Below are 15845 nucleotides of genomic sequence, written 5' to 3'. Positions count from 1 at the left end.
TCTAATGGACATAACGACAGCGTAGTAAGCGATCATGTCCCCTAATCTCTCTCTCTCTCTCTCTCTCTCTCTCTCTCTCTCTCTCTCTCTCTCTCTCTCTCTCTCTCTCTCTCTCTCTCTCTCTCTCTCTCTCTCTCAGGCAATGTAAGTTATTTTTTTCACATAAGTTAATCACCACAAGTCGACGAAATTTCGCTCGAATACTCGCAAATCATTGAGTTGAAAGAAAGAAAAAGAAAAAGAGCGAAAAAAAAGAAAAAACGGTCATTACAGTCGTTCTTGATGGGCTGATATTGCGGAATTCTCGTGTTACTGTTTTCGTTGTTATTGTCATTCATATCAGGTGTATCAGAAAGAAGAAAACGTAGCAAGGTTATCAATTATAGCATTGACTGTTGTTATCGAGAACTACATCCACCTTCCCTTGTTCAGAGACTTACTTAGCTCTAGTACCTGCCGACTAACACATCATAACCTAACTTTACCAAACCTAACCTACTTTACTTCATCATAGCCTGCCCTAACCTAACCTAACCTAACCTAACCTACCGTACTGACTAATACATCATAACCTAACTTAACTTAACCTACGACTCACACATCATAAGCTAACCTAACCTAACCTATCATAACCTAACCTAACAATACTCAGAGTAGAACTACATCAACCGGTCTGCTCAGTGACTTAATTACATTCAACTACGTATTGACAAACTCATCAATATACAATCCGGTCGTTAATGCATGGTCTTGACTTCACTTATACACGCAAACCATACTTTCACGTACAGATTACCATGTTTTATATAAGGGAGACTGGCCAAGGACTATATGAAAAAAGAAATAATAAAAAAAGAAACAGCCCGTATAATCACAGCTTCCTCTCAACTAAAAGCGGTAAAAAAAAAAAGCTTCAATCCAGCTCATCAACTTGTCACCATGTACAGAAAAGACTGAATATATTACGTCACACAAGAGAAAAAAAAAGAAAAAAACAGCAATAATAATAGTCCCGATAATTACAACCTTCCTTGAGCAACAAAAGAACTGCAGTCAATATCTATACATTTATTTCATCGTATTAAAAAAATAAATAAATAAATGTGCTGCGGTTGGGCGGGGCTGTGCGGGGCCGTGCGGGGCGAGGCGGGGCGAAGCGGGGGCGTGGCGGGGCGGGGAGCGGCGATGTCAGTTGAGGAAGGCGGGGATGAGGAAGAGAAGGTTCGTTTTACAGCACCAGAAGGGCAAGTCATCTCACTTTCTCTTTCCAACTGGTATTGTGTGTTTTTTTTTATTTTTTTTATTCTGGTTCTCTGGTGTGTGTGTGTGTGTGTGTGTGTGTGTGTGTGTGTGTGTGTGTGTGTGTGTGTTCGTATTTGTTTGTGTTTTTTTCTTCTGCGTGTGTATGTTTTGTGTTTGTTTATTGTTTTTGTCTTTTTTCCCGTTTATTCATGCGTTTTTTTTATTTTACTTTTTTTGTCTTGATTTTATTTGCAGTTTCTTTGCGTTGTTTCTTTTGTCTGTTTTTTTGTGTATCTTTTATGCATTTTGTTTTACTTTTTTTCTTTTTTCTTTCTTTCTTTATTTATTTATTTACTTATTTATATATTTATTGCGTGTGTAATATATAAGATGACTATGTTCACTTTCCCTTCGGTAAGGCAGGATATTTTCTCATTCATGTGTTCATTTCCTGTGTGGGTGTGGGTGGGTAGGTGTGTATCCTGCGGAAATACTAATTGATTTAATCTCATTTCGGTGCTGCCGTTATTCGCCTCCCCCAAAAATAATCTTAACAATAACAACAACAACAGCAACATTAATGATAATCTCTTGGCTCATGGCGGCCGTGAAGTCTTTTCAAATATAACTTAACATTGCACGACTTCAATATATTTTAAAGTTATCCATGAAGTTGGTGTTGCTTGGGAAAGACCAGTAATGCCCTTGAACTACGTCTATTTTTTTTTTTTTTCTCTCTGACACTTCTTTTCAAGGACTAAGGAAAGTGCCCACTGTCTGCACTGTCGGTCACATTTCTGCAGCTGATGTTCGAATATCAGAATAAGAGTGTCCAAGAAATTAAGCAGTTGGATTTGGTTCACACTCAGCTTCGTTTAACGCAAAGCAATCAGTGACGTTTAGTTTTATAAAGATGACAAGTTTGACACACAGGTTGAGATAAATAAGGGAATGATAACTACCATACGGTTTGACAGCACGCGAGTATACTTACGCACTCAGGCTGTGACTGTTGGCTTGCGTATTCACGGTTTGTTCCTACTTCGCAGTCTTTATCATTGTCACGTCCTTGAGTTGAGTGCTTTTAGGTAAATGATCACACACACACACACACACACACACACACACACACACACACACACACACACACACACACACACACACACACACACACACACACACACACACACACACACACACACCGTGGTAAGAAATTATTTTCTTTAGTTTCCTCCAGTGCAGTCGCCAATATTGCATCGTTCTACCCTCGTCATCGTCATCACCTTTGTCGCTTTGTCGCTTTCAAGAGTCTAGTAGTTTTCCATTCTTGTAGTGGAATAGGGGATATGATAAGGGTGACGTAAGTAGATTTCTCAAGGATAGAACAAGAAATAATGGGTTCAAGCTTGAAAAGTTAAGTTGGTTCTCAAATAGAGTTGGTTCTCAAATAGAGTGGTAGATGAATGGAATAGACTCAGTAATCAGGTTGTTAGTGTTGAGTCATTAGTGAGCTTTAAAAGAAGACTAGACAAGTTTATGGATACGGATGATAGGTGGATATAGGTAGGTATGTTTCATAGAGGGACTGGCACGTGTAGGTCTGATGGTTTCTTGCAGCTTCCTTTATTTTCTCGTGTGTTCTTAAGTTCTTTCTCAGTTTTCCTTAATTTTCCCGTACTTTGTAATGTCTTACTTATTTAATGTCTTAAATTGAAAGGTTTTCTCAGAAGAAAGAAAAAATATTTTGTAATTATGTAATATAATAGTTGTTCTTATCAGTAACGAGTTTTTATTTATTTAGCTTTTCATTCGTACCAGCCAGCTTACACTGAAATGCAGGAATGCAATTTCAGAATGATAGTGAATGTGGTGTGGCGGACCTGTGTGACTGGGGTGCCTGTCGGGGAAGCGGTAGTATTATATGTTTACGCGGATACTTGGCTACTGCCTTACGCCGCTGCTATACGTGTATCTCTTCCACCATCTTCACTCAAAAACTACTTCACATAGAAGAGTGATGACATTTAAAAACTATTTAGAAATTGCCGCCAACACTGGTGATTCAAAATACTGGACTGGTCTGGGCGGGGTCTAGCTGGTTTGGTCCATCAAAGGCAGCCTTGAAGATTACAAGGCCACGCACCATCCTGCTGGGCATTGACAGACTGGACGTCCAGGGAAGAATTCTGCAGACAGGGTGCTTCAGAGGACTCTCCGAGCACTGAGGGGAACTGTAATGCACTGTAATACTTTGCATGTGCTCCTTGGTCCCAAATATCGATACATCCGAAGATATAAAAAGTAAACGTCAAGAACTTTTACTGAAGGACGTCTGACGCCACTCGCCCCTTGGCCGAAGGAGACTAAAAGAACCGCGACCACTTCTTGTAGCGCGCCCTCCCTCTGTCCCCGCTGCCCTCCCTTCCTTTGTTCGCTGCTGTCGTGTTCTCTGCTCTGATGCATAATCGTGTATGTTTTATTATATAGATTACTTCTTATGGCTGTCAGGTGGAAATCTCATACCTGTGTTCACGACTCAGGTGAATGGACGTGAGTGGTGCAGCACCAGTGACGGTGATGCGGAGGGCAAGTAGCGAAGCAATCCTTGGAATGTTTCTTTTCACTTTCATTAACATTCCATGCTCTCCCTTCCCTTATTATTGAGAGACTGATTCTGAAATAAGAGTATGGAAAACCCCAGATCTATTGAGACAGACACACACACACACACACACACACACACACACACACACACACACACACACACACACACACACACAGAGAGAGAGAGAGAGAGAGAGAGAGAGAGAGAGAGAGAGAGAGAGAGATTGTTTATATATACCGTGTAATTAATCGTCTGTAGCATTGTGTACATAGCGCTAGTCCACGTGCTTGTGTTTACGCAGGACCAGCCGCCAGTCTTTGTTCACCTCGGAATTCAGTAGAGAGGGAAGTGAAAAAAAGAAAAAAAAACATACCCCAGGTGACGCTTATACTTGCCACGATTCTTTTTTTCCTTTGGTGGGTGCGAAGGTGAACTACTTCAGATATTCCGGATAGTTGGCAACACTGCTTTGGGTGATCAGCTAGGCATAAACTACCAATAAAGGCATTGAGGAGCTGACTCTGTCCGTTGACAGGCCCTTCACAGCCTCACAGCAAAACGTGATGGGCTTCACGGACACTTATGCAAGACTTAGTGCGCTGGATCGCTATGCTGGCGTTGTAAGTGATAATGATAGGGAGCTGCCAAGGCAGTGCTTTAGAGAGCCATTTTTTTCATTCATAAAGCACGACGTGACGTACGTGGAAGACATAAGAAGATTAGAGCGTCGAGGGAGAATTAGCGAGGGATGCTCATGGATGTCGCATCGCTCTTCGTTGCTCAGTCGCCCCGACAGAACAGCCTAAGGACACTTGTTCTAACGCACATGCTTCTTGAGTCAGCAGTGGCACCAAAAACCGAGGACGAGAAACTGTAGTCCACGAGGGTGCGCAGGTTTTGTTTGGGCCCACGTACGTGGTGCTGAGCAGCGGGTGGTTGAAATGTTAGTTAACGCCCTTATGTAACATTTTGTCCATCTGTCAGACGCGACCAGTGGAAGGAATATCACCGCGATTCCCATAGCCCCCCGCACCACACCCGCGATTAGTATGCATCACACGCTGCTACTGTTCTCATCCTTAACTCACGCAGGTGTGGAGGCAAACGCCCTCCTCACCCCATCACGTTGGTGTGTTTTTTTTTTTTTCTTCTTCTTTTTCCACCCCGCCCCCGCACCACCTTCCTGCATATACACAAACTTGACCCCGGATGATCCGTGACCCCGCACCGTGACGCAGACTACCAACAGGGGTCGGACAAAATTAGTGGAAGTAACTTCAGGGACGCTGATGGCTAATCGATTCCCTCGGGGCAGGGGTCGAGGCCTCATGGCTGTAGTTATGAAGTGAGAGCTAAAATGCAGTTGCCGCCTGCGGGATGCACGAGTGTGGCAGCGGCAACGGGACTACAGGCGTGGCGGGGTTGCCAGTGGCTGCCGCCGTGCTGGATTAGCGGGCGTGGGCGCGCCGCTAGCGTGGCAGATTTTATAGCTATAACTATCAGTCCACCTGATCCTCCCCTCCCCTCTCTCTCTCTCTCTCTCTCTCTCTCTCTCTCTCTCTCTCTCTCTCTCTCTCTCTCTCTCTCTCTCTCTCTCTCTCTCTCTCTCTTTGTGTGTGTGTGTGTGTGTGTGATAGAGACGATAAAGAGAGAAATGCCGCTGTTTTCAATTGAGGAAATTAGTAATTACATTCCAATGTTGTGTTACTTGTAAGCTCACCGACACAAAGACCCATTGGTGTGTAAGATGGAGAGTAAGGAAGGGAAGAACAGAAGGCCGTGGAAGAAAAAAAAAAAACTCGGGCAAGACTCAGTCAAGCAAACACGGAACACTTGGGATCGGGATTAAACAGAACAGGCAAACATGTTTAGGAAGTTCTTTCAACGCGTGCAGCTATGGAGGAATCCTTGGCGGGCGTGTGTTGCCGCGCCCCAGGCCAGGCGTGGTCCATGAACACCTGTCATCGCGGGAACAAGTGTGCACGGAACTGGATCCACAAGTTTATTCTCGTGGACTGTCGAACTTTGTGGCCTCCAGGCAGTAGCTCGAACACACAGGAGACAAGGACGCAAAGGAACGCCACGTGATATTCCTTATGTTATAAACAGAATTATTGAAGGAAACTTAATGGTACAAAAAATGTGGACGCAGCTTGACGTTAAAACATTTTAAAAACTTTATAACAATGCATAGTGTTTGTAACAGTTCCTAGTGCTTTAAGAGTGAGATTCTAACAAAAGTAAGAGTAATGGAGACCGGACGTGTCCATTGAGGGTGCGAGAGTGAGAGTGGTCGTGAGGGAAGCAGGGAGAGGGGCGTGGGGGTAAGACCGGGTGAGGGTCGTGGCAAGTCGTAAGGTCACAAGCCCGTCGGGTAACCCCGGCCCAATTATGTAGGCTCCTGTCCCGCCCTAACCAGTACTCGGGCTATCCACTCCTCGCCATCCCATGCACGTGTCCGATTCCAGGGTTGTGGTTGTATGACGAACGATCCACGAGAGTAGAGGAGTAGGACAAGGACGAGGAATGGGGCCGTAAGGAGGCTACAGCCGAGGCTGGGCTGGCTAGTGAAGGGTAACTGTACATCGCCCAACACGAGTGACCTTGTCCTTTCCAATGAGGTGAGGCGGGGCGGGGCTGGGACCAACCTGCCACGCTCGGCTGCAGGGAGAACGCTAACAGAGGGAGTCCGTGATATTTGGCTGCTTGAGGTGCGGGGAGGTTGTACATGTGACTGCCGTGTGAGAGGGAGGCGTGCGGTGCGTGATGCTACGAGGGCGGGGCAGGGTTGTATTTGGAGTGTCAATTCCACTACGAAGTTGTTTAGTAGAAGACGAGGAGATGGCACGATGCATCACGGCACAATGACAAAGGATAGGAAGGGAAGGTAAAGGGGCAAGTAAGGACCTTGAAATGACGAGAAGGAAATGTGAAGGAAATTTAGAAAAACACACACACACACACACACACACACACACACACACACACACACACACACACACACACACACACACACACACACACACACACACACACACACACACACACACACACACACCAGATGTCACCAGAAGCACAGCACTGAATCTATTCGTAATGATGAAAGTCCCAATCTTCGACCTCTCCTGACAGTAGACAGTAATGGTCAAAGTAGCACTAATTGAAGGTTTGTACGGAGGTAACCCGCGGCGCCATGACCCCGAGTAACAGCAGCGATTTCTCCCGCCATGACTCGCCCAACCTCGAGAACTGAGTGAGGCGGGCGGGGTGGGACAGGGCAGGCCAGGGTAGGCAGCGGTGCCCGTCGCAGGTAAATAATGGCACTCTTACAGGAAAAACTTCTATTTGGGCTCGTGACGTTTGGTGGCCCGGGAGATAATAGGGAGGTGCTGGGACGGGGAAAGGAGCGGTGGGCGTGGAGGCGATGATGACTGATACTGAGTAGCTGTTATTATGAGGGGTGAGTTAAATGAGGTGGAGGAACAGCAAGGTGGTCTGTGTGTGTGTGTGTGTGTGTGTGTGTGTGTGTGTGGGTGGAAATGGGCATCCAGTTCCATGAAGTGAGCGGTGATGACCATTTTGAATATTATTATTATTGTTATTGTTGTTGTTGTTATTTTGTTGTTGTTGTTGTTGTTGTTCTTGTCGTCGTCGTCCCTGGAGCTGGAGGGACGGCCTGGCCTCACACCGTATTGTCCGCTCATAGCCACTACTACTACTACTGCTATTACTACTACTACTACTACTACTACTACTACTACTACTACTACTACTACTACTCTTACAACAACAACAACAACAACAACAACAACAACAACAACAACAACAACAACAACAACAACAACAACAACAACAACAACAACAACAACTACTACTACTACTACTACTACTACTACTACTACTACTACTACTACTACTACTACTACTACTACTACTACTATCATGACAAGGAACAGCAACATGAGCAGCAACCTCCAGGAACGGTACACGCATTCGAAAATTTGACGGAACGAGTGACCAAATGCACTAACTTCTGAGCCGGGGGGGATGGGGAGTTAGTTATACAGCATACAGCTATAGTAAAGTGGAAATAATGAATACTAGATAACCGCAGTGTAGCAGAATAACATCGAGAAATGTTTTATATAGGCGGAAATAAACCAGCGTTATATAGAAGGAAATAAACCAGAATTGACTTATTGGCTAATTCAGGAAGCGTTGTGATGTCAAGATGATGTCGAGATTAGCCATCACATCCCTGGTGCTTGATGGCTTATGAAGGAAGGACGGTCTGATTGCAAGAGACAGAGACAAAGAGAGAGAGAGAGAGAGAGAGAGAGAGAGAGAGAGAGAGAGAGAGAGAGAGAGAGAGAGAGAGAGAGAGAGAGAGAGAGAGAGAGAGAGAGAGAGAGAGTCCCAAATAATTTTACCAACGTTTACAAATTCCTGGTTGTCTATTTTGATGTGAATAACAAAACCAAAGTCAACAGTTGTAGTTTGCAATGGCTGTGGTGATGATTGTTGTGCCACAAAACACTCTGCGTCTGCTTCCATGCACCATTTACCCTTTCACTGAACGGTACTGGTGTTACTACGTACGTGCGAGTGTATCCATCCTGTTAGCTCTTACCTCACCGCCTCTTCCCGCTCTGCCAACGTGAGGAAAAGGCAAACAAGTAATCCAAGTACAGGTATAAAAAAATAAGGAATTAAAAAGACTTAGATACAGGGCGTGTTCAAGTATACGTAGAGCCACACAAGAGGAAACGAGAGGCGAGCTTGTCACTTCAAGCATTTCAAGAGGAACAGTTCTACGAAAATAAGCTGCACTGCCTCTCCGGAACAGTCCTCTTGTTGGGCCGTGAGTTGTCTGTGGTGAGGGCACTGGTCGACGCCCCCGAGCTTCTACTTGAGGTGAGCATCCTCCGTCAGTGAGTGCCGTGCGTCGCTGCCTTACCTTACCCCCACACGTGCGATGACTCTACGCTTGCTCAAACCTCGGTGACAGTAGTCCAATCTCAGCTCGCTTCACACACTCACACACTCCACAACCACTGCAAAGGGCACGGCATAACACTGCGAAACACTAAGCACTACAGAACACGTGAACACCAAAGGGATCCTTACACACACTGTCTGCCAGCCTCTCATGTTGGCGCCCAGCCGAGCACACGCGGACTGAGCCGCTACCCTGCTCTAGACGTCCCTCCTCCCCTACCTGCTGCTGCTGCTGCTGCTGCTGCTGCTGCTGCCGCTGCTTCCGGGGTGGAGCAGGTGTGGCATGGCCTTGGAGACGGTGCACGCATAGCGGAGATCGTGGACACGTATTGAAATGGATCAGATTAAGGCGATTGATATTTTTTTTGTGTGGCAAGGTAAAGGTCACGTATGGGTAATGCATTGAGTCACGTTCTGGCCCTCGCAGACTCACTTACTTCTTCCTTTGTGTTGGGAAGGGGTGCGTCATGTTGTATAGTTGTTTTTTCTTCTTTAAGCTCGGAGACATGACAGGAATCCACGGGGGGCGGGGGGGGGGCGGTAGGGAGAGAACACAGTTGCATTCTTGAACTCTGAAATTTACCTTCAATTAAATCCCTGTTGGGAGGAGCAGTGGTAGTCGTAGAGTGGGTAGTGATGGTGGTGGTGGTGGTGGTGGTGGTGGTGGTGGTGGTGGTAGTGAAGAGGAGGGAAAGCAATCTTGCCTAACGTTCTACTGTGGACCATTTTTTTTCTAATCCTCTCTTATTTCTTAACAACCACACATCCGATCCCTCCCGACCGTTTCTCGTAACCCCACAAGAGGAACAAAAAACGGGAGGAGAGTTAGGTGAAGGGGGGTTCTGCTATAAAACACCCTTCCAGTTTAAGACCAGCTAGATGGACTACATTGTTCTCTTCGCCCTTGCCTCTGTCTGTGTCCTTGTTCTCTTTCTCAGTCTCGTCTCATTTTTATCCTCGTTATTCTCGTTGTTGTCTTCGTCGTCGTTATCGTAGTCATTTATCGTCTTCCTCGTTCTTGTTCTTGTTCTTGTTCGCGCCCTCCTTGTCCCTCTCCTCCTCCTCCTCCTCCTCCTCCTCCTCCTCGATATCATCATTATCATCATCATCATCATCACTATCATTACCATCATCGCCGTCGTCGTTGTCCTCCTCCTCCTCCTCCTCCTCCTCCTCCTCCTCCTCCTCCTCCTTGAATACAGTAAGATATGAAGTTCAATGAAACCCAAAAATACATTAGTTTAAGGCTGCTGGACGTCAGGTGAGAGGAAATGATGTATTGGTAATGCTGGCAGTACTAATTCATTAATATTCTTGGTATTCGAGATCTGTTGCATGTTCCTTCCAATATATTCATTGTACTGCTGTTATTTCCCTAGTGTTATTTTTTCCTAATAGTTTCCCCTCTGTTTTTGTTTACAATTTCATGATTTTCTTCTCCCCAGTACAATTATTCAATTATTGCCATTTTCCTAACGCTAATCCCCCAGCCAAATTTATCACCTTCTTTTCGTTTATGTTTTCTTTCATACTTTCCTCCTTATTCCTGTGTAAGTTTCTGTCACCGGCATTGACATCCTTACGAACAGAGCCTCCACGTGTGCCTTCATTAATTATCTGCCTCTTGTATGCACCTCACTCCACGCAGGTGTTACTGTGTGTTGTGCGTTGAAAGCTAGTTAGTCAGTGTGCCAACCAGCTAGTTAGTCAGTTGGTCGGTCGTTCAGTCAGCCAGTTAGTCAATCACTCAGCCATCCAATTAGTTCATTCATCCATCAATTAAATGCAGAAATATCAGGCTTTTATTCATTTGTAGTGTGTGTGTGTGTGTGTGTGTGTGTGTGTGTGTGTGTGTGTGTGTGTGTGTGTCCTTGCAAGCTAAGAATATGTTATAGACATGAATAAAAAAGAAAACTATGAAGATTTGTCCTATGTCCGGGTGAGTGGGTGGATGGGTGAGTGGGTGTCGATGTATACATATAGTGAGGAGTCCATAGCGGGAGGGCGTGTGGTGGGCGGGGTCAGGTGAGGGCGCACGATTGGGGCGGAGGTGGACGTACACGTAATAAAAGTAGGCGTGGGTGAGGGCGAGAGGCTGCATGGGTGAAGGTGATGTGAGTTACTGTGTGTGTGTGTGTGTGTGTGTGTGTGTGGAGAGGTACAAGGGGAGATGCACGTGGTAGGGTCTTGTCTCGTCAACAAGGCACTGCTGGGCCTCCACGTGTTTACCCCATGGCAGCAAGCAGTGGCAAGACACACTAATAATTTCATATAAGTTGCTCATCTTCTAATATTGTCAAAGTACTGATGATTTTGCTTTTATTTTACATATTTTTTAGATTATTTTCTAATGAGTGATTTTTTTAGTATTTAGTTTTATAATAATCGCTGAAACTTTAATACGCCATAGAGCATTCTGCTTCATTTAACAAACCTCTTTTGTTTTTACATTTTTAACTTATATTGTATGTTTTTTTTAATATTAAGTTAGATTTTGGCACTTTCCTATTTGAGTTACTATGAATCGTGTTTACTCATTATCTTCGCAACATCCTTTAAGTTTCACTAACACGTCAACACAATTTTTTTTTCCATATCTAAGTTACTCACGTCAAATCAAACTATTTTGTTTATTTGGTAACAGAGAGGACTGCAGGTTTGTACGTATAATACAACGTGTAATACGATAGTCTTATTTATTACCAATTCATGTTCAATAAACACTGCATCTGTGACGTAGATTGTGATTATTGAATATGTGGTCAGTAGCTAAATATCTAAACATCCTTGTGTGTGTGTGTGTGTGTGTGTGTGTGTGTGTGTGTGTGTGTGTGTGTGTGTGTGGCGCACTTCCTTGCTTAACTCAAACTGTAAATGACAGTTATTGGTGATGGAAGGCTTTGTTACGTCGCATAAGAGAGTAAACATGAACAGTATCAAAATTTCGTATAGACCAGTTAAAGGAAAGCAGAAGCACAAGAATGCAGAAGGTACATTGAAATCCAATGACACATGAACCTCAATAATGCTTACCAAGTTGAAAAGTCAGCTGGTAGGGATGCATGATACTCACTGACAGTTAGCGCCCTTGCCAGCATAATAGAGGTAGTAATTCTGAGGGACAGTACATGATTCTTGGTCTGGTTGAGTTGACTTACGGGAGAATAATATCGCAGGGCCTTTATTATGCTGTTGAGTTATACTTACCTCATTGTAATACTGAGTTTCTCGCAACATTTGGAAGCAATGAGTGGCTAGAACTCAACATGAAGGTAATGAAGAAGACAATCGTGTCACCTCGAGAACGGCATTGTCTTCCCCGTCTTTTTTTTTTTTTTTTTTATCTTTTCTTCTTCCTACATACGTCAAAAGGAGGCTGGCCAGTGTCTACAAAAACCAGACATATATAAAATTCCCATACTTTTGTTACTGCATGAAAGTTTGTATATAAAGAGTCCTGCAGGGTTTGTCCTTAGTTCTGTAGGTGATGGATACTCTTTGGAATCTCACCTGGTATTAGATAATTCAGGAAAGACAGAATGAGCCAGAGTTCCGGTGAAAGAATGAACGAGTGAGAACACTGGCTAATTCTTGTATTGTGAGGTGAACAAAACAGACGACGAGAAAGGAGGAGACTTGCAGTTAGAAAGTTGAGCAGGGCAGTAACCATAAAGATAGCGGTACAAGCGGCAGAAGGCAGAAAAAATGCTAGAAGCCAGACTGCGCAGAGCGTGAGAAATTCAAGACAGTTAAAGGAGGGGAGGTGAGACGATAGCTTTAGGCACACCATATTTGATTAAATTTTGTGAGTGGAATCCACCTATATGTGAGCCGTACACTTCATACAAGGACAGATAAAGCCCCTGTATAAAATTAGTGTATGAAATAGAGGGGGAAAATACTGAAGGAGATTTGGAGATGACTCTTCTTCATGGGAGCTGTGTTATTTATATCGAGTATGCAGATGAAGGAGTCGAGTTTTTTGAGGCATCGGACAATGTAAGGTTTCAATGCTCAGTTTAAAACCTAAAAAATACGAGAAGTCAAGCACTTTTCGTCCTCTCTCTATGAATTATTCCTGTCTGGCCGAGTTGTTCATCTGGTAGGTTAAATGCGTTGAGAAATATAGGTTAGATTTATTAGTAAAAGCTGGACTGAGAAAATTTGTGAAGCATGGACTGAGAAGAAAATTTGTGAAGCAGAGAGAGAGAGAGAGAGAGAGAGAGAGAGGTCAAACAAACATTCAGCAAGAAGGAAAGGCGGGTGTTCACAGAAAGAGACAGAAAAGATTCACTTGAAACTATTATTTTCTTTCAACTGCTTGTGTGTGTTTGTTCTGTTATCTGACCCGACTCCTTACGCTGGATAGTAAAATTTGAGAAAGAAAAAATTTGAGAAAGAAAAATATAAAACGATAAAGCTCATTGTGATAATACATGATGCTTGCAGGAAGTGTTCCCCATCAGTAAGATATCCTTCAACATCAATGCAGTCAGAAGGAAGTCACGACAAAAAATAAAAGTGGTACAGATCTGAGCGTCACAAATAGATACCTCAACACCAGCGCCCCATCTTCACAGATCCACACCGCCACCTCCTGCAGCCCATAACTTCACAGAGTCCTAACACCTCTTACACTCTCCATCCGCCCCGCTTTTCAGTGTCCACCTCACCCATATGTAAAAGCCACTGACTTCCTCATTCAATTCCACCAGAGCTCTTCCATCCGTCACCCTTCAGCCTCACTGTCTTTCAATAGCTTTCCTGCTCTGAACCTTCCAGCCTCCCCAGCTCTTCCCCTTTCCCTCCACACCCAGCAGATCTCTTCCAGCCTGGCGTGCCCCTCAGTCCTGCAGACTCATTCATGTAAAAATGAGGGCGACCAAGGTGTCAGTGTGAGACTCAGGGACACAGGAAGTGTAAGTTTGAGACTCACACGCACGGCGAGAAGACAGAGAGACAGACAGAGACAGGCAGACAGACAGACAGACAGACAGACAGACAGACAGACAGACAGACAGACAGACAGACAGACAGACAGAGAGAGAGAGAGAGAGAGAGAGAGAGAGAGAGAGAGAGAGAGAGAGAGAGAGAGAGAGAGAGAGAGAGAGAGAGAGAGAGAGAGAGAGAAGCTTATTTTAGTCACATATGCGGAGTCTGAAGATAAAGATTCGCCGGAAAAGTCATACAAACGTGTGATTATACAGGTGAAGCAAGAGAGTTATTATTCTATCCAATATATTTCCCGTGATGGCCAGCCTCTGCTTGTGCTTGTGCACGTACAAATAATTAAGTTAATGAAGAGCATTTCCTTGGGCTCGTCGCCACTCCCAGCAACGCCTGCCGCCTCGGTGTGCCTCTCCCAAGGCTGAGCGTGCATGACTCACACGACGCATGGCGGGAAATGAGGTAACGAAGGCACTGGAGACACTGCTCCAGTTCAAGGTGTTATAAAATATCAAGGTAGGATTTGTGTTTTCCAGACGCAGTATTGCAAAAGTGTCTTGTTGGCATCGTTGTGATCCCGTGATATGTATATAAACTGGTATTTTACTCGTAGCTTCGTAATTCTTTCTTTGGAACAGTATATATTCTGACATGAACACGCCATTCTTGTGTTCCAATAGCATCCCCCTCTTCACTCACTCCCTCTTCACCTCTGTGTAATACAAGTATCATTCATGAAGACCCACCGTCAGATGGACACACTGCAGTGATCATTCTCATCACCTTGACTTTCAGGATGTCCACTCCACCTCAGAGCCTTTCGCTCAAGTAAAGAATCAAGCAGACCACTTTCTACGCCTCGGTTGGCATTTTGTCAAAATAAACATCCACGATCATGATCTTGGACAAGTATCTCTGCGGGAATATTTAAGTTACATCTGGAAGAACACACTGACTATTAGTTATGGGGCGTCTCTTTGTTTAATTTTCTTTTTTTGGTGTATGTTCTTTTCATGTGCGCAGGTGTATTTTGCTTCAGAAGATAAAATTTTATTGTCAGTAGTCAAATTTGTAATAGAACTGGAATATACTCGTATATAATTCAGATATGTTAGAGAACTGAAAAATCAACCAGTCAATAAACTTGTTTGATGAAATGTTATTATTACTAATTATCAAGTTAAATATCTAGCCATAAGAAATAACTCAAGCCAAGGCTGTTCCGAAAACATTAGTGTGGCGACTGACCAGGAAGCTTCAGGGCACAGAAAGTGTCCCATAAAGTATAGTATAGTATAGTTCTGAGGTGCCGCTATACTCAAACATCTTGCACTGTTACGTAGGTGTTTGCAGACGTGCGTGTAGCTGCTCACTTCCCTCACCTTACTACGTGTGGCTCACTTAGGTACTGAACGACTCTCCTAATACTTTTTCAAATGGGCTATGTCCTCTTCATAAAATATCTGTAACTCATCTTACTGTATTTTTTTTTTTTTCGGGAACTTAAAAGTTTCAAAGCATCTGGCCATTACATAATATTTAAGGCGTTCAGAGCATTGGCAGCACATTTGTTCGTCCTTCCTTACACATTAGGCTAGCATCAGCTCTTTTCTGCAGTAACTGAGTCTAACGTTATATGACATCCATTCTTTTTTTTTCTCTCTTTCCCGTAGGCGTTCCTTCTACACTTATGTCATGTTCGTAGGATTTTTTTTTTCTCTCTCTCTCTCTCTCTCTCTTTTTTTTTTGCTGAGAACGCCGCATCCTGATAAGGTCACAGGTTATTTACGAGGGTACCACCTGTGGAGATAGGTATGGGCTATTCACTGCCGAGGACGTGACCTTTCTTAAAGGGCGTAGCATGTTCTCAAAGACTCCGCACTGTCCCTGTGGTAGCGGATACTCCTTGGGGCTGTCCGGCGTCGTGTGATGTCACGGCGTTCACTGACTTACAATCTGGCACTGCAGGTATCACTCACTAATCTTTTTCTATCACAAGAACGCAATGAAATACTACTCTAATTTTCCCATGTTTGATTGAACGCTTTACGCA

The 15845-nt window shown here is 44.2% G+C and overlaps 2 protein-coding genes across 21 annotated transcripts in view; one reads left to right on the top strand and one right to left on the bottom strand.

Moving 5' to 3' along the window:
* LOC135107071 (uncharacterized) overlaps positions 1-9176 on the bottom strand; it is a 30751-nt gene extending 21575 nt beyond the window's left edge. The window contains exon 1 of the mRNA XM_064016685.1: positions 8975-9176. Coding sequence (XP_063872755.1) covers positions 8975-8998 — 24 coding nt within the window. The 5' untranslated portion in view covers positions 8999-9176. The remainder of the gene's footprint in view (positions 1-8974) is intronic.
* Positions 1-15845, top strand: part of LOC135107073 (uncharacterized) — a 64556-nt gene that overhangs the window by 27436 nt on the left and 21275 nt on the right. The window lies entirely within an intron of this gene.

This window comes from Scylla paramamosain, chromosome 14, assembly GCF_035594125.1.
Source record: "Scylla paramamosain isolate STU-SP2022 chromosome 14, ASM3559412v1, whole genome shotgun sequence".
Lineage (NCBI taxonomy): Eukaryota > Metazoa > Arthropoda > Malacostraca > Decapoda > Portunidae > Scylla > Scylla paramamosain.
The sequence above is the reverse complement of the archived record's forward strand: the minus strand, read 5'-3'. Positions and strand labels throughout refer to the sequence as shown.